Genomic DNA, 25,055 nt, shown 5'->3' on the forward strand with positions numbered 1-25,055 from the left:
GAAGTTACATCTACGTAAGGTGGAACTTAGCTCAACAATCTCGCTCTCGTATAGTTTGTTCTACATGTTAAACTCATTCTAATTAACCTCTCACTATCTGTTCAAGAGACTCACATCTTCTTTCAAGAATTTCGGGGCTTTAAAATGTAATCAAACATGTGAGTAAACGATTTAAGCTTCTACTGGAAGAAGACCTAAGTGATAAACGTACAAGTAATAAACAGAACACGGTTGCTATGGGATACTGACAAATATGCCGCAGTATCTTTGAAGGTTAGATTTTTTGTTATTTCATCTGGTTAGTTCAAGTATTGGTTGCTACTTTTTCGATAAAATGAAGTAGAATGAGATTAAATACAGTCGTCTTTAATTGACCGAAGTTATACCTTCTATTTAAATGATGGCTTCGTTAAGTAGTTCATACCCTAAGCACAAACAGTGTGTATGAAACTGTTAGACTTTGCCAAATCACCACACTTGAGAAGACACACTACTGATGGACCAAAGCGATCATTGGATGAACTGACCCATATTACTCAATATCCATTCATATATTCGCTTCCACCGGAAGATTTATGTTTTAACCATCATGAAGATTCTAGAAAGTGTAATGTCGAAGTCATTTCTTTGTACAATTGGTGTCTAGTTTCTTTCTCTCGGACATTCTCCAAAAGTTCAACAATATAATATATAGCTTCAAGGGTTGTGCGGTTAGCATCCACTGTCGCCAATACTCTTCACTTAACTTATTTTAATAGTTCAAACTATTTAAAGGAATTAGCTAAATCCGCCAAACTTTTATAGATTTCTCCTTCAAAAACTGAACTCGGGAGAGTAAAATAATTCCTAGATATTTTGCGTCACAATGTATGTATTCTGTCGGTTGTAAATATGAACTTTGAACATTCGGTAGCTTTTTCATTTCTTCATCTAGGATATAGATGTTGGGATTCTTTCCTCACTAGATCAAAGAGGATTTAACAGGCTTAGTATACGCTTCCTCCGTAGCACCAATTCACGGTCTGTGACTTAGGGTAATCAACACACCAGTTCGTGACCGATTAATGCAATCGTTATATACCCCATAAATTTTACAGAGAATGGAAGGACACTCTACTCTCAATCTTCGGAAATGACGATATGTAAGATTTAATTTGTCACGGACCAGCTGCACTATTTTCGACGTTGTACGTAACTTAGAGTCAAGCTAATGACCAAGCAAGAAAATGTATGGACAAAAATAACTTTCATGAAGCTCTGCATGAACTTAGGAAGGGCAGGTCACGGGCCATCAATATTCTACTAGCGTTTTAGAATCGGACAACCACTTAGGACTAAAAGAAACCGGTTCGTGAGTTATTTCTCGAAACATTATTGTACGCACTCCTTACAACGGAGGCCAAGAAGTTGAGTTTTACTGATCTACTAGTTTAGAAATAATCTACAGAACGCGATTATTTGTACCGTGGTAAAAAAGTGCACACGACTCAGAAATCTTGATACTAGGAGTTTTACAAATATCTGTTACAATTCCCCTTCTCTTCGTAATCTTCTTCAACAAAAATAACTCACTGACCTTCACGCACACTGTTAATGATAAGATATGTAAGTTCTTAAGAAGCGAAAAGGATTTATTTGAGCCTCAAGAAGACCGAATACGGAAACGCGTAGTGAAAAATGAGTTGAAATTCAGCTAGTCAACATGTCATGTTATGTACACTCGACCCACAGAACGCAAACAATGTATGTTTCCTGCACGAATCTCCTCTCACTTGTTTCCTCAGGGAGCGATCTAGAATTATAACCACTGGGGATGAGGCCAAAGTGAATGTGACCTTTCTCTTTATACAAAGATATCTTGGTCTATTGATCCGAGATTCATTTCTAATACTGTCAAATGTACATGAGGTCTGTCTTTGAATTCAGGTGGCTAGACTGACGTTTATTAGACATCGTCAAAGGATTCGAGCCTAACCGAAATAAGAGGAAGATGGATGAAAGAAATCAGCCAGTTTATTTCAGCATGTCAAAGGACATTCCTTACCTTGAAGTCAACAATGTCGTTGCTATTCTTCTCTTCATAAGAAATATAAATCTATAGGACAAAGTACAGAAAAACCTCGCAAGAAAAGTTTCTGGCACCTGGGATTATTCTTGCTAAGCTAAAGGGGAATAAGAGGCGATCTAATAATGGCATACAACAGTACGCGGAGCCACCCCAAAGCAAGCGCAATGTCAACACATCATCACCACACTCCTCAAGGCAGCCCTTGGAAGATTGCACATCAAACGGTGAGCACTCAGGCACTCTCCCACTTTTATCAGTTGTAGCTTCCCCGAATCGGAATGCTCTTCTGTCCGAAGTGACCACAGCCCCATCGGTGGATAGTTTGAATAGGAGACTTGACAATCACATGCACACTTGAAGATTATCATTACCCTCTTGCGTCGGCTTTATCAGAAGTATGCTCCACAGACTATCGCGGTTACCACTGAGGCATAACATGTAACTAATTCCTATCTCTCTCATTACTATCTCTGTTAGCCTCTTATACTTTCAATTTCGTCCTCTAGCACATTATCAATTAAACGAATTAATTATTTATTCAGGAAGCAATAATCTCTTATCACTCGCATTATCGCTTCATTATATTCTCATTGAAAATAAGTAATCTGCCACTTTTTGATGTGGCAGCTGCTGGTATCCAGAAACCCTACTGCCCTGAGACAATCCACAAACAACTAACATACTGACTAAGATTAATACAGTGGCTAGATTACCATCCATTGGACCCAACCAAGTACCTAGAACAGTAATGAAACAACAGAAGGCAGGCGCAAAGAAATCAATGTTTGCGCAAGCTCGTGATAAAGATATTGGATATTGGACTTTATAATCACTATGCCAAATTTTAGTACTTATATAACTGTCAAGGTCATAGTATGAATATCGATGCTCTCTGTAAAGTTTACTCCAAAAAGTATAATTCTTCAATTAGCTTTTCAAACAATGAAGTGATGTTCAGCAATACTGATGGAACCTCATGTAGGTGCGTCTCCATTTAATCATTACATGTAAAATCGAAACCACTGTTTCAATCACAATTATGGGGTTCTTTTTTGCTTAAAAATAAATTCAAAACAGGTTTGTAGAAATACTGGATGCGGAAACAACAAACGTGCAACTGTTCGAAAAACACCTTAGGCCTCTTGTTAAAGCATTTCTTGCTGGTTACAATGCTTGTATAATGTGTTATGGTGAGATCAAGTCTGAAATTCATATGCTTTTAAATGGATTCCGAGCTGATAGGTGTGGCATTTTGAATCTGACGGTTACGGAAATACTTCGGAGCATATCTCATGGTAATAATATTTTCATTCACTTCTCACATTTGTAAGGTGACATCAGCTTAGATTCCTTGAAAGATGTCTTATCATTTCACTCTTTTGTCCTTCAAAATGACGGATTTTTGGACTTGCTGAGGGAGTCTGGTTCTAAAGGTGATAATCTGCGGGTGGCTTTTACGATTAACGAAGGATACCGACTTGAAGTAATCAGTTTGTAAATAATCTTACGAACAAACTCACAAGCCGATTAAAGAGACTCGGATAGGTTCATTTAGTGAAGCTATGAATGTTTGCGAACAAGCATCGCGAAACTACTTTGGTGGAGTTAGCAAAATCAATCAGGAATCAAACCAAGAACCAGGAGTTTTCATTTTTCGAGTCAAATTTAACGTATATTCATATTGTTCACTTTTCTTAAATTAACAGGGAGCAAGTCTGAATGAAAGACGAACATTTAGGAGTAAATTTACCATAGTGTGTTGCACTGGCTTTGAGAAAATTTACCCGTCTATGAAGAATGAGATCGAGTTTGGGAATCATACGTCACTGAATCTATTATCACTGTATAACCTCTCTTTCCAATTGGCATCTGGCAAGCCGGGTATTCGTAAGCTTCCAAACTACAGGTAACTGTTAATTGAAAATATTTTTGGCCTCTTTATACCATTTTGTACGTTGGCTTTCAAACATTCTGCTACATTGCATGCATATTATTTTGAATTCATTTCGGTCTACTGAAAGTGGGTACTTTTGTATGCTTAGTGTCGTAAAATTCACAATTAGTTACCTTCGAATCTCTTCTTTAACACATAAAGACTAACGCGTTTATGTGGATACAGCTGATCAAAGTCCTGTTGAAAATTAAAAGCTAGAGCCTAATAAGTCGTTATTTTGTAGATCAAGGGCCAGCTATTTAAAACTACATTGTAATTATGTGGAAAACATATTGCGTATGGCAACTCCTCTAGTTTTTTACTAACTTTAATTGGCATGAAAGCATACTTAAACGAGACCTAATATTGTCAAGACTTTTTCAACAACTTGACACCGTCTAAACATAGACTTTAGAATAAATAGAACTGTTTCTGCTACTATATTTTCCTATCAGCAACAAAATAACTAAGCAGAACTCATTCAGATTTTGGCAAAAATATTAAAATTGTCATCACGACATGTAGTATGGATTCATAATCTACCATAAACCAACTAGAATTCATGGAGGAAACCAAGTTATTTTGCCTCAAGAAAAACATAATCAGTTGTTCCTTCATCAATCAATAACGGTTTGTTAATAATAAAAATAGAAATTAATGATTAGGCTCTTTTTGATTTCTTTCAGATATGAGTAAAATCAATTTCTAATAGGACTAAAATTCTACCTATACATTGCTTACTCAGATGCTTTTGAAACTAGCACTGAACAATAGGGAAAAGCTTTTTGTGATTAAATACACCTTCAATAGTTTATAGTCAAGCATGTAGTGTGGCGTCGAGTCACGGTTGACTATGGTCACCACTACAGAAAGACTACGCGCCAGTTAACCGATAAGATCCCCCGTAGGCCAAATGTCACAAGGCAGTTGATGTATTTGTTGGCGATTTCGTGGTATCGAAAGAATGCCGAGATCGTGCCAGGTTACAAGTGTGATTACTGAGCTTAACCGAATTCGTGCAAGGTCACAAGCAACGGAAGAATGTATGTATGTTTGTACAATTAAACAAACAAGTGCGATAAAACAATCCCTGGTACAATTGGTTACAATAATAGTTGTTTCCATTACACCAATCGCGTTCTCCTGATAAAAGTAGGTCACTACAAGCATATGAAAATATTCGTAAAATATTTTTGATTGTTAAATAAACATAAAGACTCACTCAAGGTGAATGAATCTATCTTGCCCAAGGTTAACTGAAAATTAGATAAAGCTGAAGAGACTAATCAATTACCGGTGATAGCCGACTTTTTCATGATTTAAATGGTACAAAATTTAACTCGTCCGTTCTGGAAAGTTTTATCAATGAGGTTTAGGCTACTACATAAGAATTAGCTTGTAACTTTTTACGAGACAAAGGCGTTTTCTCATAAAATGCCGCATTTAGTATTAGCTATCTCAGAACAAACAGGCAGCCAGGTATAGTCTTCGCTAGATAAAGGACACAGATTTTCATTCGAAAACGTCTAAACTATTTCCAGCCTTTATTCAAAACACAATATTTCGATTTTTGTATACTGAGGTAGTGTATTAAGGTTGATAATAACAGGACAAATATTCAAATAGCGAACAAAATTTACAGGTTGCAATGATAATGTTGAGTTTGTTTGGTATGTAGCTCAAGAAAAATAAATGAAAACACGCAGGAAGTAAGCTGACCTTGTTTTATTCAATTTCTTGACAAGAATAAAAGTTAACCATTTTCCTGAAAAATGCATGGTACTCGTTTTTTAAGGCTGTTCAAGATTAAACTAAACCTGATTGAATCTTGATTCAGAGTTTAGAAAGTTGATGAACTAACTACTAAATTATAGTTCTATATTTTCATACGACAAACAAGCATAATTTTAGTAAATTCAAGAAATCTGTGGGATTCTACGCGATCACAGTTATTTTGTGTTTTGTTTTGCACTATTTACAGTGTCTCAAACTTGACAAAATTACTGTATGATGAAATTGGTGGGAATTGTTACACTAGAGTCATCCTTTGTTTATCAGCTAATCCTGAGCCAGAGATATATTCTCTTTTGTTGAGATTTACTGCACAACTTACAAATATTACAAATTCACCGGTCATGAATGATGAATGTGCCTTGCTGTTGGCTGAAAGAGCAAGAGAAACTCAAAGTATACTGGAACAAGTTATTAATGAACAAAAAACTGGGACTACTTTGAACACTGTCAATAACCTACAGAATACAGATTCATCTTTGGTACACTTTGGGAGTGTATTAAAATTGTTTTGTTGTAATTATTCATTAATTAACTGGTGAAATTGGTGTTTACTTAATGAGTTAGGAAAAATTTTAACCTGCTATTAGAATTCTTAAATGGAAAGGTAGATTACTTGATCTCTCGTTGTGTTATATAAAAGAGAAGAACCACAGCAACTACATCACTTTTGATTGTTTGTTGATACTGGTTACAAGTGAGGTGTTCCAGTCAATCAACGAAATAACGCAATCCTATGAGATGACTTCATTATCAATTATTTCGGTGCACAAGTCTAACAGAATAGTTTATCTTGATTACTCAAACCACAAACTTTAGAAACGCTATCTTCCATTAAAGAGCATCACATAATTGATAGCAATCCCTATACGTCTATGTATAATCTCATTCGCTATCAACTAATGTATTTAAAGGTGAAGATTAATCTAATAACCTAAAATTTTTAATTTACAAACTTATAATGAGTCTTGCTTGGAGGATATATGATTTAATTGCTTTCAGTCAGTCAGTCAGTCAGCTACAACGTAGGACCAGGCACATATGTGCATCGGTCCAGGTTGCCATACCGCATCATCACAACAAGATGAACACCGGATTTATAGCAGTGATTAGGTCAAAGGTGGTAATATATAAGAGGAAGATTGCATATAGAGATATAGTACAAGAAGAAAAAATTGGTTCGTAGAAAGAAAGAAATGAAGCGATTTTAATCTCTTAGTTTAAGGGAAGACAGAGAGTGTATACACCGACGCCATTGTGATCGATTCTGTACCATGTCACCAAGAGTCTCCAACCATTGGTTACGATAGTCACGCGGACCCCAACCAAGTAGTCTGCATCTACCAACATGGCTCAGACTAGAAGTTAGTGACTTCAAACACTGATGCCACATTTTGGTTTGGCCGCCCCTAACTTTCTTCCAACCATCTCCAATACCGGATAGCATTGCACGTCGTGGTAATCGGTATTCAGGCATACGTAACACGTGGCCTAACCATCTCAGTCGATGAAGATTCATAACCTCATCAACTGATTTATCATCATTCCCTAATACCCTGCGTCTAACCTCACTATTACTTACCCGGTGATCCCAGCAGACTCCAGCAATATTTCTAAGGCATCTGTGGTCAAATACTAGTAGCTTTAGTAGCCTTTCTGTTAAATTTGGGCGATAAATCGACGTGTGATGGGTGTGGTAACTATCTTCTTGGTTATTCGCATTAAACTCTACGGATTAACTATGAGATGGGTGTATATCAGGTTCTGAGAGATGTGGTCTAACCATTGTTAGTATGATAAAAATTTATAGATTGTATAATGAAACGCTGATTTGTTTTGTGATTTTTCTAACAATTCTGGTCTACATTGGAGATTGGTTATCACCTAATAACATTTATCATTGGTTAATTAGAACAGACAAACGAAACTGATAGTTTCAAGTAGGTAGATTATCAAGATGGTGTAACTTTTGCAATATTTGTAAACTACTATTGAAATATAAGTAGTTAGATTATTTTTAAACAAGTATCCCAAATTGTGTACTTAATGTTAGTTGTTGTTTTATAGCTAAAACTAAGAGAACATATTCAAGAACTGTCTCAAAATCTTGGAAAAACCCATGAGGAATTATCACATGCTACTGATGAACGGGTGAAGTTATCTAAAGCATGGCTTTTAAGTGAAGAAGATAGAATTGATGCCAATGAAAAATTAGCAAAGACAGAATTAGAATTACAAGAAGTTACTTTAAAAGTATGTGAAGATATTACATTTTTTTAGTAAACGATTCCTTATGGAAAGTTGCGTAACAATATGTAACAATATCTATTTATGATAAGCAAGTAAACTGTCCGACGTTTTGGAAGTATTTCATGTTCACGGTAAATATCCTGGAATGTTCTCGAATCAAGAAGCAATGGTAACGCGTTTATTGTGAGATGCAATAAAACATATGCATATCAGAATAGTTTTTTCTTTTATGTAATTTATTGTTTCCCTGATTCATTTTTTCACTGATTGTTTTAATCCTCTCATCGGCGTTTGAAGCGAACAGTACTGGATTCGGGTCTCGGAGTGAACATCAACTCTGGGATGCAGGTGTATTCGGCTGGCGAGTCCGAAATAGGACGAAACGCGCATTTCAGATTCTACTGCTAGTCATCGTACATCTCTGCTTATAACTGTTCCTTCAATTCTAGTCTCATATTTATCGTCGTAAGATAAACATGGCTGAATGGAATTCATAGTTAGAGAACAATACATCCAGTTTTTTTTACTGATTAATGTGTAGGTGTTAAGTATAGACAATTCAATTTAGAGAGTGAATTCATTCGGAATTCAGATAGATCTTGCTAGACGAATTTCCAAATTTTTATCACACTTAACGTGATTATTTTTTTGTGAAATTGAACCTAAATTATATTGTCCATTTAGTCAAGGGTTCTTATCAAGATATAACACTATTTAAAATGGTCACCTGGAAAACAGGTACTTAGTAGCTAAATGTAGTAAATTATATGTGATTGTGAAAATTCAGTTGATAGAATACATAATTTCAATATGAAAAACCAGAAACAGGTGTTTTGATGACTGTATTTTTATTGGCTTTGATTAAAATCGTGCGATTACAAATAACAGGTTGTATTTTCTTCTCAGTGAATACACATATACTGACAGTATATTCAAAAAGCCATTCAACTGATGAAAACACACAATCGAAGGGTGTCGCTCTTTTGGAATCAACTAGAACTACGCAGGCAAATGAAGAACTCAAATTAAATTGATGCTTGAATGAGTGTGTGACACTTTTTAATATAGGGTGGGGTAGTGGGTAAGAATGACTGTCAATAATTAAAATGAGATATTAAAATAAATGAAACTAGTGTTTAATGATTTGAATGTCATCTAGTATTAAAACGGTTTCTGATTTAAGGGTTTAAGATTGAATAATTAAATGCTCTAAAATCTAGAGTCATCTAGTTTATGCCAATCTCAAGACATCATTCATGGTGTACTCAACTTCAAATATGATTCTTTTCCTGTTTACCATTTTCCCCCAAAGTTCTCAGCCGTTGTGTACTGCGTAAATTTTTCATGCACATGTCAAGTTATCTCGCGACATTTTGCCATTCTAAAACAGTGCAATACCTGGAAATTGTAAATCTTTTTCCATTCAGTTAGTGATTGAGTAATACATATATAAGCATTAATTTCACTGAGGATTACTCTTTTACGATCACACCACTATGTCTCATTTCAAATTGCCTGATGAAAATCAAAACATATAAAATAAAAATTAGAGTTCTAAAGGAAACCTCTTACACGTAGCATTCACCAACGAAATTTACGATAATCTGTTTGAAAATGCTCGATACTGCACACATATTGAACGATGAAAAACGGATACACAATATTTTTGTTTTCTTGCCAAATCGATTGTATGTATTTATTACACTGCTAGTTACCATGCATTTCTGCTTATAACTGTTCCTTCAATTCTATATCATATTGATAAGATATAGTGATATGAATTTACCACTTACATAAAGTATAAAGTTTAGAGCATTCGTAAGCTGGTTATAACCTGTTCCTTTTTATCATTGATTTCTATCTTTCATAACAAAATAGACAAATTACAGAGAATACGAAACTTTTTTTAAAACGTGAAGTCATGCTAAAAACTGATATTTTTCTTATTTGTTCCCACCACAAACTGAAATGAATGAAAAATATAGACATAAATTGACCCTTATTTCACCTTTCAAAAAATCCTTCAGTCAGTAACTTAATTATATACAAGATATAATCTGATACATAGGTACATCTGTAATGAGATCAGTACGACCAAACTACTGAAATGAAATTTAAATGAGCAAACAACTTCTATTTTAATGGTTTTTAAAATGTACCCTAGTTATAATTAAAAAAAGAAACAAGTAAATTTAGTTCTGACATTTTCAGCAATAATCATAATAAATAATTAGTAGTTATGTTACTGAAAATCCTTCGAAATATATTCAGCATATTGGATTATATCTAGTTTTCAGACGATTTGTTTTATTTATTTATTATATCTTCAATGCGCCAATTCAAAGAACAACCAACCATCCCTATATACATACATACATGAAGTATACACGAAGTATAATTACACTTAACATTTGGAAATTAAACACATTCAATGTTTATGGAAGGGCAAAAATGGAGCTACGTGACTAATTATGCCATTAATGAAGATGTTTTATTTAAGGAGAAATACGATATAGTATTAAATTATTGAAACGGAACATCACGTGTTGTAGTGAATAAATCATTATGAAAAAAGACTGATTTTTATAAAATGTATTTAAAAAAACACATTTAATTAGGTTATTGTGTATTGTACAAACATTTAACAACTGGCAATATAAACAGATCTATTATCATGCTGTTGACAATTAGAGTGTTTTAGACATACTAAGCTAAATAAGTCATTAGGTGAATAACTTGTGGTCTGAATAATCTAACACATTATTAAATTTTAATAGTTGAGATCATGAGTCAATTACAGCCGTTTCGTCCTATTGCGGACTCCACAGGAGTGCATATCCACGATACCGCCTCGCGAGATTCGAACCCAGGTTTTCCATGGTGGTTTAACTTCAATTGACTCATGATCTTTACTATTAAAATTACTAAAATATCCACAAAAACCCCTTCTGATACATTATTAAATGTTGAAACAGCGTTCTATTTCTATGATTGGTTGAAATTTCAGGTTGTAAACTATGTTGAATATTCAATCCACTAACACATCAGATTACCACACTTTCTATTAGTGACTAATTGTTCATATCTGTCTCGAAGCATATACATCTTCCAATTGTGATGATTGTTCGTTGTTAAATTAAAACAAAATTGTAACTAATCAATCTTTTAGTAGTGAACAATTTTATATTTGTGTTCCTTTAGTTTTATCCGAAATTTACTGAACATGATGTAATGTGGCCACTAGTCAAGTAACGCGACATCATGTGCTCAGTGTTGGAATATTAAGTTGTCTGAGGTAGACAATAGGAAGCCGTGATTGACCTAGATTTTGTGCTGGTTGTCACTCGTCAGCAAGACGTGCCTATGATATTGAAGGGACTGATAGTAGTTGGTGGATTCGCACATGGTCACCGAACTTCACATTGTGAGACTATCATTGGGCTATTCTGCCCGCAATGAATCTACTGTAGGACTGGTATATCTATAATCGATTGTTCATTGAGTACTAATCAATGTAATGTTATGTTAGACAGTGAAGGTGATTGAAACAGTTCTGAACCCCGTGGGGAATAACAGTGAACTCAAGATTACAGATGTGATTTGCTAATGATTCCCAACTAGCTCAATACCTAGGTGAAGAAGGTTTTCTTGTTGACTATTCTCAATAGCCTTAAATCTCAGAATAAAAGTGGCAACAAAGTGTTGTGCTGATTGTATACATGTTTAGAGAATTCACATATATTTCATAACTTGTGAGATTAAAAAACCCAATTTGTCTTTATATTTTTATCAAGCTTTTATTTAACGTTATGGAAGGAAGGTGGCAAATATTGTAACCTTTTATGCTGTGTTCTGGCAAATATATATTTATTATTTCATTCAGGCAATAGGTTAACTAATTACTAGATAAATCCAACTTAAGCATATTCACATAGTTTGAAGCACGAAGTGACCATAGGTAAACCACGTTCAAAACATTGGATGTCTGTAACATCGTATCATGGAACTGCTTAGCAGTACACACCCCTAATCCTTCATCCGGTGGCCGAAATCAGAACCTTCAGTCCTAGTCTCTAGACTACTGAGTTGGTATCCAGCAGTGTTGATGTCTAATTTCAATCGACTCGCGAGATTGTGCAACCCTTATCTATTAACCACGACGGATGACTGTCTCACATGCAATGTGGCTGGACTAAAATATTTAAGGATTCTCACTAGAACTCTAAAAGTTGTGATCTAAACTATGAAAATCCTATAATATCCGCAAATTCTCGTAGGTTAATAATAATCATATCATTTTATGGTATCAGTTGATATTTGACGTCGTAGATAACCCCAACTTTGTTTTTAGGCAGATTGTCACTAAGAATTGTGTTAACGTTTTAATTCAGAGATGGATCGAAATACAAACTTACTCATATAGTGACTGCATTATGATCGAAATCAAATCAATGTTTTCTAATATTTTGACCCAGTGCCCAATTGATTCAGACACACGACTTAAATATTGTCTGCTTTCGTATGTAAAACATGGAATTATTTGTTTTATGCGCACTATTAAATGTTATGCTTTATTTTATTATTCATAGAATAAACAACTTCAACTGATATGTGAGAAAGCGACAGAAGCTGCAAAACATTCAGTAGAATTGCAAAGATCTAATGATGTGCTAAACAATTATTGTACAGAATTAAAAAAGAAGCTAGGTGATTTACATGAAGAATTAAATAGAATGGTAAGATGAATATAATCGTTTTCATCACATAATTCTGTATATGAGTAGTAGTTTTCTGATAACGCAGAATTTAAGAGAGAGAGAGAGAGATTAATTATCATTTAATCGGTGCTCGATAACTGTGTATTAACTTGTATTTCCAAGTGTTTTCCCTGACATTTACTGGGTAAGGGCCCGAAAAATGACCATGATTTTCACTAAGGATTTTATTTCAAACATCTAAATCTATCTAAATTATCTTCTATCAGTACGCAACAGTAGTGCATCCCAATTTGTCCGATAAAAATAGGAAATAAAGTGAAAGTTAGAGTTTGAAATGAAATTCTCAGTGAAAATTATGCTTTTACATTCAGCAATCAACTGCTAAATCAGTAGAAAAATGTTCAAAAATTCTTGATCGCACACGATACAATATATATTTAAAACACAAATTTTGACTGTCATATATCTTTTGTTTCTGTCTACCCAGTACCGGTAAACAAAATAACTCGAAAAAATATCATCTTCATACATGTGCCCATTTTTAGTCTATATCTGGGAAAGTATGTATTTATTTTGATTAACAATATCGTGCTATTTTTAAGTGAACAGTACATTTTAATGAGACATGAAACTCCTTTTTAAATGATAAGAGCTAATCAGACATTATCACAGTCTCGTTTTTTATAAAGACAACAATTTTCAGATCATTAATCATAATAAATTATTAAAATGTTACCAAAACATTTAGCACTGAAAATGGATCACAGCATTACAGTCATTCATTTATAATATAATTTATCTCCAAGGTCCCCTAGTGATTACTTTCAATCATTCAATACAGGATGGTATGCACGTAATATCAACCCATGTACACTAGTGATCGTATTGCAAAAATCATTATGCACTGCAAAGTGAACTACAATGATTATCGACCAGTAATCAATGAGTGTAAATATCTCAGTCCTGTATGAGAATAGCCACGATCAGAATAGTTTATTGGGAAAATCTGAAAGTTAAGTGCGTGATCTTCTGTCGATTGCCTCCAAATATCTAAAGTTCGAAGGATAGGTATCTGTTTTCTCTATCGGCTTTCTAAATATAATTTGTAGGTATTTTATACCAGTGACCAATTGTAGAAAACTACAGCAGTGTACATCCATAACCTCATCGGGGGTTGAACCACATACCTTTACGTCTTGTGACCATCCCATTGTCTTCCGAACTTTCAGTTATCATTCAAGTGTTTGTATTTATTAATTTAATCAGTTTGTAATGTTGCGCGACCATAAATTCATTATCATTGGTGAATAACTGCCTCACTACCAACATTACTGAATTCTACCGGCCACAGTCTTTCACTAATGAATATTCACTAACGACGAGACCTTTATTTATTTCATTTGATACTTAGTAGGCTTGTCAATAAGCGCTACTAATTATTCTTGTAATAGGACGATACAACTATTCAGTGTTTGTTGATTTCCAATATCATATCTAACCAACATCAATCTGTTAAATGAAATCATGACTTCAACAATTTTCACAATCTCCCACTACTATGAATCTACTTGATCAAAAGCTTGGTCAACAGTTAATCTCTTGGTGTAAGTTCAAAAAAGAAACTAATGAAATTCATCAAGCTTGAAGTTTTAAAATAGAAAGAGATCTAACACTGTAGTCTGATCAGTTCTTTTTAAGTTTCGTTATGTTTCATTATGTAACATTATGAAAAGAAAATGTAGAAGAAATTTCGAAAGAAAATATTTGGGTTAAACTCACCAAATTGTAATTATAATCAACAGTTACATTTTAAATTAATACTAATAGTACTTTAAAATAGCTAAACTTATATAGGGCAATTAGTCCCTGTGATAAATTTCGATAGTTTAATCAGAAGACGAAGATTATCAGAACTATGCGATGATATATTTGCGCAATGTATTTCGAATATTCTGACCACACAGATAGTTGAAACAGGTCATAAGATTGATCTTAACTCGGCTTTTGTAGTGTTCATCAAAATTGCAAAAAGGGCGTATAATAAGCTTTAACCATACAAAAATTCAAACCCCCTTTGTATAATAAAAAAAACAGTTTGTGCTCACCTTAAACCTACCCTGGTAATATTACAGTGATGTGCTTACAAATTGTTTTCACATTATTTCTTTGCTATCCTTGTCTCCTCTTGCCTCATTTCCAATCTAGTTGACCATTTATTTTTATATATAAATGTTCGTAACAAGTATGTAATGTGTGATCAGATTGTTCGAAATATATTGCGCTAATATATCATCACATAGTTCTGATAATCTTCGTCTCATTAAACTTATATAATTGTCCATAGTTGAAGAGAAACCAATGAAATACAAAGAACTCATTATATTCAGTGATCAGCATCATACTTATTTTATTTAAATTTGAGAACAGAATAATTGGCGTAAACGTTGTTGTTGTAAGTTTAGTCTGTAAATTCAAAATTTAGAATGTTAACAACATCTATTAGGTTTATTCAGGTTAACTTATATAACTACGAATAATATTGTTACTGTGTTACGTTGATGAATACTATGGACTGTTACAAATACTTTTCTATAGGACTAGAAAATAACGTTAGATAATTAATTGATTAAGAATGGAAAAAGATATGATATTTACCAGAAATAAATTGTTGAATCAATCAGTCTATAATATCAATTAATGATCGTGTGTTGTTCCAGTTCCGGAGTTCAACTATAAATTGTTTTTGATAAGAATTTAAATGAATTATCCAAAATGATAAGCATTTTCATATCAATAAGTTAAATTACTTTAGAACTTACTTGATATCTACTGATCCTCCAAACGATATTGATTTTAAAACTCTGTCGTAATTAAATAAGCTAACTTTATTCACGAAGTGCCTTAACCAACTCAACTATTACATACTATGGAAGCTCAATATTTATTTATAGCAAACAGTCTTTAAATATTTAAACAAAGGGAACAAGCTTGAGTAATTGTTCAAATGACCATGTGATTTTAAGTTCACTCAGAAACCAACGTGCAGAGTGTCTACATAAAACAAAATATTTCGCAGTGGAATTAATGAAACCTGTTAGAATTTATTAGTTTTAGAAAGTGTACTCCTATTATTACGCCTAATATCAGTCTTTCAATCTTGACATTGTAAAGCAATTGCTACATAACATCACTTATCTGAATATAGAGATTTTACACATGCTAGAGAGTTTCTTTCTGAATCCTACTCTTAGCTATAAAGAGTTTGATAGAAAATTCATCATTATCTACAAAATGCATATTAATAATTGCACCAACTAGTTAGCATAGAATTAAAAGATAACAATAAAGACGAGTTCACAGATGAATTCGTTATTTATTTTGGCATTCCTACTTCACCAAATGTTCTTTTATTCATTGAACCATAAATAAAACTACTTATTTGTACGTTTACCGTGTACGAAGTAAACTGAAACAAAATATTATTTATTTACATATTACGCACAATCTTTACAGAAAGAAGTGCTTAACACTGTCAGTTTTGTTAATATATAATGAAAAGAAAGTAATTTATTTATCAGCTTTGAACTTTCTGAGCATCATAAAAAAGTTACTTCCATTTGACTTTTTATATAAAGAAAAATAAAATCATTCGATTCTGGGATTTTCTGAAAAAGAAGTTGAAAGTTTTTATCTAAATCCAGATTGGTTTGTACTGAACAATCTATTTCAGCCATTTAAATCATATTTCATGTACATAAGATCTGAAAAAAAGTTTTTGATTACAAAATCAGTGATAAATTTCGAAATGATAATGAATATCAGAAAAACACTAAACTTCAGTGAAATTTGTTAAGATTAACAATTAATTATTACTCACAATTGATTGATCACTGGGTGGTGATCAATGTCATATGTGTCAAGTTCTTCTTAGTACAGATCGAATGCTATCGGCCAAGTTGCAATGTGCCTAGTAGTCTGGGTGACTCGACATTGCGTGCACTATGTTGGTCGATAGCATTCGATCTGTACTAAGAAGGATTTGAAACACATGACATTGTTCACCACCCAGCGATCAGTCAATTGTGATTACAAATCAGTCCCACAGGAGGTCGGTTGTGACCCAGATAGCACAGTGGTAACGTCTCTGACTGTGAAGCTGGGTGACACGGGATCGAGTCCGTCATGGAGCATCAGGTCCCTCAAGATCACAGGTACACCTTGCTGACGAGTGCCTAGTAGCACGAAACCCGGGTCCAGGGTTTCCTGTTGACTGCCTCCAACCATCATCGTAATTAATTATTACTGTAATATCTAATTTAGGTTAAAAAAATTTTATACAAAATAATTTATTAGAAATTAATCAGAATTTGTAATAAAAGATGTAAATAAACTATGAATTTGAATGATTTATTATCCTGGAGTTTGTGAAAACTAGTCATCTATTCAACTAATATATTTATTATATTGTTGTGTTTGTTTTGTGTTGTCATGGAAATTGTGTTCTTTCAAATTTATCAACTGATCGTTGCTAGTGATATTAAGGGTTGTAAGTAATTAATAAAATGATTTGGATATTGTTACTATGTTTTATGTCGATTGCATGCAAACTTCACACCCATCACAGGAATCAAATGTTCATACCTGTTAGGAAGAGGTGAATGTGTATCTCAGCTAGTAACCTCATCCTATGCTTTGATTCCCCTAGGAACATTTATACAATCAGCGATACAGAAGACCAAGCATATTTGCCGATTATTGTTCAGGTACAGTTTAGATGGAGTGATTCAGAAGAATTTCGAACCCTGTATTCCTAAAATGTCTCTACTCCTAATCAGTTTGGAAGCCACACTTTTCTACATTAGAGCCACATACTAACACTGTCGAATAACATTCATACAGTATCTAACTGGAACGATATATAAAGAAACATTTAGTCACTTGAATTAATGGCTTTATTGATAAACCTCAGTCAACATACTGTATTATTGATTATCACTCAGTGATCATTTACTGCAGTATTAAATAGAACCTTGATAGAGAGTTCCAAAATTATTTGAAATCAATGCCACACTTATCTTTGGTAGAAATAAAGGGTTGTCTATTAATTAGCATAATATTTTCTCTGTTTTATAAGTACTGCGATTGATAAAAACATACCAGTAGTTCAGTGATTAGGACATTTGACTTTCAAGTTCGAAACCCACTTGGGCTTCTTTGATCTAATCAGAAGGGTAGTAATACTAGTCCTCATACTTGGAGTACGATTCGAATTCAAGGACACTAACATGACTTTGGGCAATGAGGTAATAGAAATAAATACATGAACTTGTTTCATTATTATGCAATCATATGAACAGATATTTTTGTTAAAGCACTGAATACTTCTCACTCATATGTCTAAAAATAGTTTTCAGGGTAAGAGAGAGGGAGGGAGGGAGGGAGAATTGTGTTCGTGTCTGAAGTAATTCATTAAACTAAAAATTCATCTATAGTACAAAAAGAAAGTAAACGGAACTGATTAGAGATTTTGTTAATTAGTGTTAGTCATCTTAGTCCAAATTAACAAATATCAATTACTTTGTTTCAAAAATATTAATTTTTTTCTCTGTTCCTATCCTATTTTTCATTAATTTATTGATTCTTTATTGTTTTAATGAAACCTGTTTCAGTTGCCTATTACTCAATATTGAATTTAAATTACACATAATGTACAGTGCTAAGATTCTCGAAGGTGGTTACTTTGGCTATATTTACTGATGAAGTTTTATGAATTAATATTGTTGCTATTGCCTTGTGGAATTCTGTAACATTAATTTTATTATATATGTAAAAGTGATTACAGTTGGCGAAACTATAATTTATGAACGAACCAATCGGATATAAGTTAACAGGTCTGGGATTTTGGCGCGAAGTTCATTCATCTATTTGGCTAAATACCGTTTTGGCATTTTAGCTGATGTCAGTTCGTGATGAAAACCCTGAATCTAATTTTTAACCCTAACCATCAACTGTAAATCATAATTATGATTCCTCGCATTGGTTTGTAACCTTCATTTAGTTATGGTAAAGGGTGGACGTTCTCAAGGTCAATTTAACGTCGCTCACAGGTCGTCCATAAATTATGGTTCCGCCCATTAGTTTAGTATATAATAACTGGAAAATGTGTTTTTGTAGTTTATTTGAGTGAATGCTCATAAAATGAACACTTTAAGTCAATTTTTCGGTTTGCTAAATGTACAAAAAATACAAAAAAATACTTATTATGTGTAAAGAAAAGCTAGAGTCGATATGTTTTTTCCTATTTTTGTGGTATATTCTTTTGAAAGTTACTAATAAACAGTCGTTAGATAATATGAATATACGATTTATTATTGAAAAACCTTGCCAATGAGTTGACAAAAATTTAAGAAACGAAGTAAGGTAAACCTTAGTGAAAAACGTATTGGCTGTTTGGACTCAATAGTTCTGTGAACAGCGTATCGGAGTTCGGAGCGAAGGATATTGTGCCCGATTACCAATGTCAATGTCATCAATGGAAGGCAGCTACATTCAATCGAAGAGCTCTCGACAGAACAAAACGCGTCCTGGATTCCACTACTAGCCACTATCCATCTTTGTTTATAAGTTGGCTTTTAACCTGAAAGGTCAATTCTATCTCTAAAGATTACATTTAACGATACCTAGTTATCAGTTTTGATTTGTGTTTATTATGGCCAGGTACTACATGCAATAAATATTAATTCAAATTTTCAACAAACTACTGTTTTCTTTTTATTAATTCAGAAGTTGTGTTACACTGAACAGTCATTGTAATAACAACATACTCCACAAGCTATCTACCAAACAATCAATACTACTTATTATAAAATCTTTTATTCGTTCGAATTAATAGTGAATCGGCAACTGATTATTGTCATTTAAAAGGAAAAACATATATTTTGCTTGCCTTGTACCATCATAAATCATTTCTAAATACATTTCATGTTGTTTGCTTGAATCTTCCCCTTAATATTTAGGACTGTAATTGATCACTCTCTTATTGGTATATGGGCACACTGTGCGTATTGCCTCGATACAGACTTAAGTCACAATCTTTTTAAGCAAAGATGGATAGTGGCTAGCAGTGGAATCTAGGACACGCGTTTCGTCCTGTTTGGGACTCGTCAGCTGGATGTACCTGCATCTCAGAGTCGATGTTCACTCTGGGACTCGAACCTAGTACCGTTCGCTTCAATCGCCATCACGTTACCCACTTAGCTACTGAGTCCTGATAGCCACTTGCTTGTGAAATGGGGTGAAGCTTAAATTCACTCGGTATTGTTTACTTGAATCTACCTGTTGATGTTTAAGACTGCAATTTTAGTGTGTTTAAAGTTTTCAGACGACTTTATCGGCTGATTATTTTTAAGATGTCGTCCAAAACACTCGAACATGTATGATTATATTTATGTTACAGACATTTGCGTGACTCCAAACTGCAAACCATCCGGATTATTTGTTTTCTTTGAACAATTCAGTGAATTTGCTGTTACTGCTTTCTGCGGTTCACTTTCAATTCATGTGATCATAACTTTCTTTCATCACTAGGTCATCAAAATGTAAAAGATTTTTCCACTCGTTTGGATGCCCATTAAAACTTAGTTTTCATTAGTGATGATGAATATATATGACTCGTAAACGTGCTCCATCGACTAGTTCTGATCTTTGTATTAATTCATTTACAAATGACTCAGGGAAACACTGTTGATCCAGCCGCTTGTTATCTGAAATTCTGCTTTGATGTTTGTTGGCCCAGTGAAAATATTTTTATAAGATTTGATTGACTTACACCTCCACAAATAAAACAATCACGGAAGCAAAAAGAAGGCATGTACAGGAGAGAAACTCTATTGTATTTCGAAAGCTACATGGTTTAATAAACCAATAGATTAGACGTCCGAATTCGATGTTTGCTCTGAAACTCCTATGTTGCAAACACAATGCAAATACGTGGGAACTATTTAGAGAGCTTACTGGTGGGATATGCATTGGTGACGATACCCAGCTGGATGTTTGTGAACTAATTAAGTTTTTTTGTACGTTGATCATCTGATTTCATGCTTCCTATATCCACAAGTTTGAAGAATAGTTGTGTTTCAATTTTATTTGAAAGAGCATATGTATCCATACCAGTTTGCTTATAAATGAGAAAGAAGTACTTTAGATACTGCTGTTGTTCTGCGTTATAATGTAGTGTTCAGCTTGGAACAAGGTACGAAGTATGTTCAATGCTTAGTATAATGTGCTTGGAGGAAAGTGTTAGACGTCTTTACTACCTCTAGAAGGATTGCCACAAGGAGCTGTTCTCCAGTCTTTTTCTTTCATTTTCACTTTATGGCCTGCCATCTTCTATGGAAATCACTTTCGTTAAGTATGCGGATCATCTCACTGTATATTAATTGATTTTCATTTCTTCATATTCCCGTGAAATGAATGGGTTCTTTCCCCTCATTAAACGATGGTTTGCTGTTAATGGTTTCACACTTAATCCTTCTAACAGTCAAACCGTTAATTTTAGCATGAGACGAGAACAACACTTAAAGGTCCTGTTTGAATCACATAAAGTTTGTACTACTAGAGATTATGTAATAAAAACAGCGTCAAAGATAAGTTATCTCAGTGTGGGTTTTATCTTTGATCTCTTTTAATCTTCTCATGTTTCAGTGATATCAAAGAAAGTCTCCTATCTGACTTATTATTATTGAATCTGATACTTACTTTCGCATTACTCAACATTTACTCCTTGCATATTACCTATTATTTCCTAATGTTCTCCATTATTCTTTTCCGAGCTCCTGAAAAAAAAGGTTTTGCTATATTGTAGTGGATGCTGAAGACAGTTAGCAGGGTGTGTAGTGAATCGTTTAAGGTCATTGTTAATACAGTTGTGGATAGACACCTAAAATCTCGCAAACTCCTGGCAGGCGTTATCTTATCGCAGACGAACCATTCACTTCATTCATATCTTTCTCCTGGTATATCTTCCTTTAAAAGAAGTGATATTATATTAAAATCCATGCAAGCAAGCAAATATATAAAAGCCTTACAATACCATATCTAGCAAATATACTATGTGACGAATAAGCTGTTCGAGCTGACCCAGTCAATTACTTGTATACATTAACTTGCTTCTAATTAACAGTTGTACAGATTCATATCTTATTTTTTTAAAAACATTTCAATTTCAAGTAATTCATTTACTTGATTTGTGTATGTATGCAAGGAGTTATCGGATTTTTCTATTTCGCAAAAGTAACTTGTTGTAAAATTTTGTGCTGGGAATTCTATATTGTGCTAAACATGTAAAACTGAATAGAGCCATTAATAATAATGATGATGATAATGATAAATGAACAAATGCTGTGTATAACTATGTTTAGATTGGCCTAAAGAGGAAATGTCTTAGCCACATTTACCTTAAATAGTTAGAAATAGGACTGAGCAGAATACTAAGGTATTCCTCGTTCAACATTGATTTGGAAACGTCGACGGTTCTAAAACTATAATGGAGGCGAATGACAGTTATTGAGAGTATTGTTTTGATCATCATTTAAACATTTTAAAAAAGATCATACATATGGATTTGATATTTACAATCAATATTAAGAATCATGCGATATTCAATATCTAGTAGTAACAACAGAACAGTATTTAAAGTTCAATTCAGTGTAAGAGATGAATAGCATGAGTCTCCTTAGATATTTTCATGGACTAATTAGTTTCTGAACTTAAAGTCTGTAAAGTTGTTAATTCGTTTAAAAAAAGATTTCCAAAACAAGTCAATATCAAAGTATTTTTTAAAGAATCATACAAAAGTATGTGATAGGCAAATGATTCAAAGATCCTTATAACAAGATTAAAACAGTAGGCGTAGGTAAATAGATATTCTCTGGCTATTACGAAAAGATCCTATCTGTACTCAGAGATACATCAAAGGTCACTCATTCGTATATCCATGAAATACAGACGATTTTATCACGAATTAGCAAATATATACTACTTATTTTAATAAATAATTTTATCAGCATGGCTGAGTTAGTGTTATCGTATTGGTTTGTCTACATGCTTGTGTATAGTTTTTTTTCTTCACAGTCTATACGAAATGAAGAACTGAGTCGTGAATTACTACATCAGACAGCTGAACAAAAATCTGTATTAACATTTTTGGCAAATAAAAATACAGAAATGAAGACAAAAGAATTGCCCAGATTTGAGAAAGAATTGGATCGTGTTGAAGTTATGCTTGGTACAACAGCGTATCATAAGAAAAATGCAAAAATTAATTCGATTGTGAGTGTTGACCTATATAACATCATTTTATAGATGATATTCGTCATAGATTGACCTTATTTAATGTATCCCTGAAAGCCATAGAATATTGTGTAATAACCACACTAATAAATAGGTCTAAGAAAAAATCAGCAACTATAATGTAACATTGTTCTTAGGTATTGAATAATCGTATCATATTTGAAATGCTTAAAAGACGGTTTGCTACCATAGCTTTATCGTTGATTTCCGTCTGTTTATGATTGATTCAATGTTTTGTTTAATATAAGAAAGTATATCTAGGTATGGAAGTAACACACTATATATGCTTGTTGACCAACAGTAAATATATAATAATTTGATATACAACAATAAACCACAGTTAATAATAGTTTGACTTACAAATTACCTATTTTCCAATTACTAGATTGCAGGATCAAATCTCTTTTTACTTACGTCATAATAGGTACCCAACAACCTTCCCAGTGGGACTGTACTCACCATCATAATTGTAGAAAAACTGGTAAATGCCACAGCAATCAGAAAAAATCGTATGACACTAAGAACGAATAGAAAACTGATATCAGAACTAGGTTTCATTCATTCTCCAAAAAACACTCATTTACAAGTCTATTTTACTGATATTCGATAACTAGTTAAAGAACATAACATATAAATAAAATAAGGGAAATACAAAGTAGATTAGACATAGAGTTAATACAAAATGCATATTACATGTTATATTGAACGTAATATATATGAAATCAATACAATGAATGATAAATTGAATGCCACAGTGAAATAAATGGATTTTATATGGAACAAAATATCATATGTAATTCGAACAGATATTGCACAATTACACTTTCTTAACACTTGATTACATATTATAGACTGTTAGAGAAAGTCAGTTTCCTTAGTCACTCGCATTTAAACTAATTAGAACCATGCTCATCATATCACTTGATCACTGAAGTACTTTGTCGTCTTAATGATAAGTAAACTAAAGTTATCTAGTCTACTTACAAAAAAATGTCAGTATTTTAAACAATACCGAATTGTTATCGTACATTATTCTTCACTTGATGGAACAATACAAAGCACAATTACATAATAATAATGTAGTTTGAAGCAAAAAATGATGTTGGCACTTTGGTACTTTTATATAATGCCACGAAAGAGGATTCTATCCTTGAAATTCGACATGATTTGCTTTGAAACATTGTTTTTATATACAGACTTCATTTGCTGAGACTCAGAGCATCTAGTTCACATTATTAAGTGTTTTTAATTCCGTTAATTTGTACATCAATGGTATTTTTATGGATTAAAAAGACGGTAGTATATCTTTTATCAACGAGATTTTATTATCCTAAAAATGAATAAGAAGGATTGTTGAAAATATAAGCTCTGATAAAGATTCAGTAGCATCTATCAGTGAGATGGACTGGTAATTTTAGTGTCAGGAAGAAACAAATGTGTAATTGAATCATTTTTATTATATTGTTAGTTAATGTAGTTAAATTAATTGATCGCGCAAATCATATACATGTACTTGATTTTGATTAGTTCATGTTAACTATTGTCTAATTCAATATATTCACTATGCCTGCTGACTAGTTAAGTAAATCGTATACAGTTCAGGGTAATTTTGATGCGTCTTTTCAACCAGTGGTTAATTTGTTGTGAATTTGTAGTTAATGCATAAAAGTAACCAGTTTTGCCTTTTTCTCACAATAAATTGTATCAGTATTCTTCCCGTTATACGGTAATAGGTAACTAGTTATGTCCACAGTTATCCATAGTAGCAGTATGAGTATTTTGACAAGTCATTACATTGCAAAAACCAATTTGTGAGAAGAAAACACCTCTCATAATCGACCTGTATTTCTCAGACAAAGTACACGGTTGTTAAATATCCGAAAAAAAATCATATATATTCAGAATATTAAGGTTTTTTCTTTTTTTTCAAAGTAGTTTATAATTA

General features: G+C 33.1%; 1 protein-coding gene across 1 annotated transcript in view; it reads left to right on the forward strand.

The window, feature by feature from the left end:
- The first annotated feature begins 2,911 nt into the window (after positions 1-2,911).
- CCDC78 (Coiled-coil domain-containing protein 78) overlaps positions 2,912-25,055 on the forward strand; it is a 64,587-nt gene continuing 42,443 nt past the window's right edge. Inside the window, exons 1-6 of the mRNA XM_051210465.1 lie at positions 2,912-3,050; positions 3,775-3,974; positions 5,983-6,274; positions 7,860-8,045; positions 12,632-12,778; positions 22,892-23,089. Of these exons, the coding sequence (XP_051070460.1) occupies positions 3,859-3,974; positions 5,983-6,274; positions 7,860-8,045; positions 12,632-12,778; positions 22,892-23,089 (939 nt within the window). The 5' untranslated portion in view covers positions 2,912-3,050; positions 3,775-3,858. The remainder of the gene's footprint in view (positions 3,051-3,774; positions 3,975-5,982; positions 6,275-7,859; positions 8,046-12,631; positions 12,779-22,891; positions 23,090-25,055) is intronic.

Source organism: Schistosoma haematobium, chromosome ZW, assembly GCF_000699445.3.
Source record: "Schistosoma haematobium chromosome ZW, whole genome shotgun sequence".
NCBI classification, from domain to species: Eukaryota; Metazoa; Platyhelminthes; class Trematoda; order Strigeidida; family Schistosomatidae; genus Schistosoma; species Schistosoma haematobium.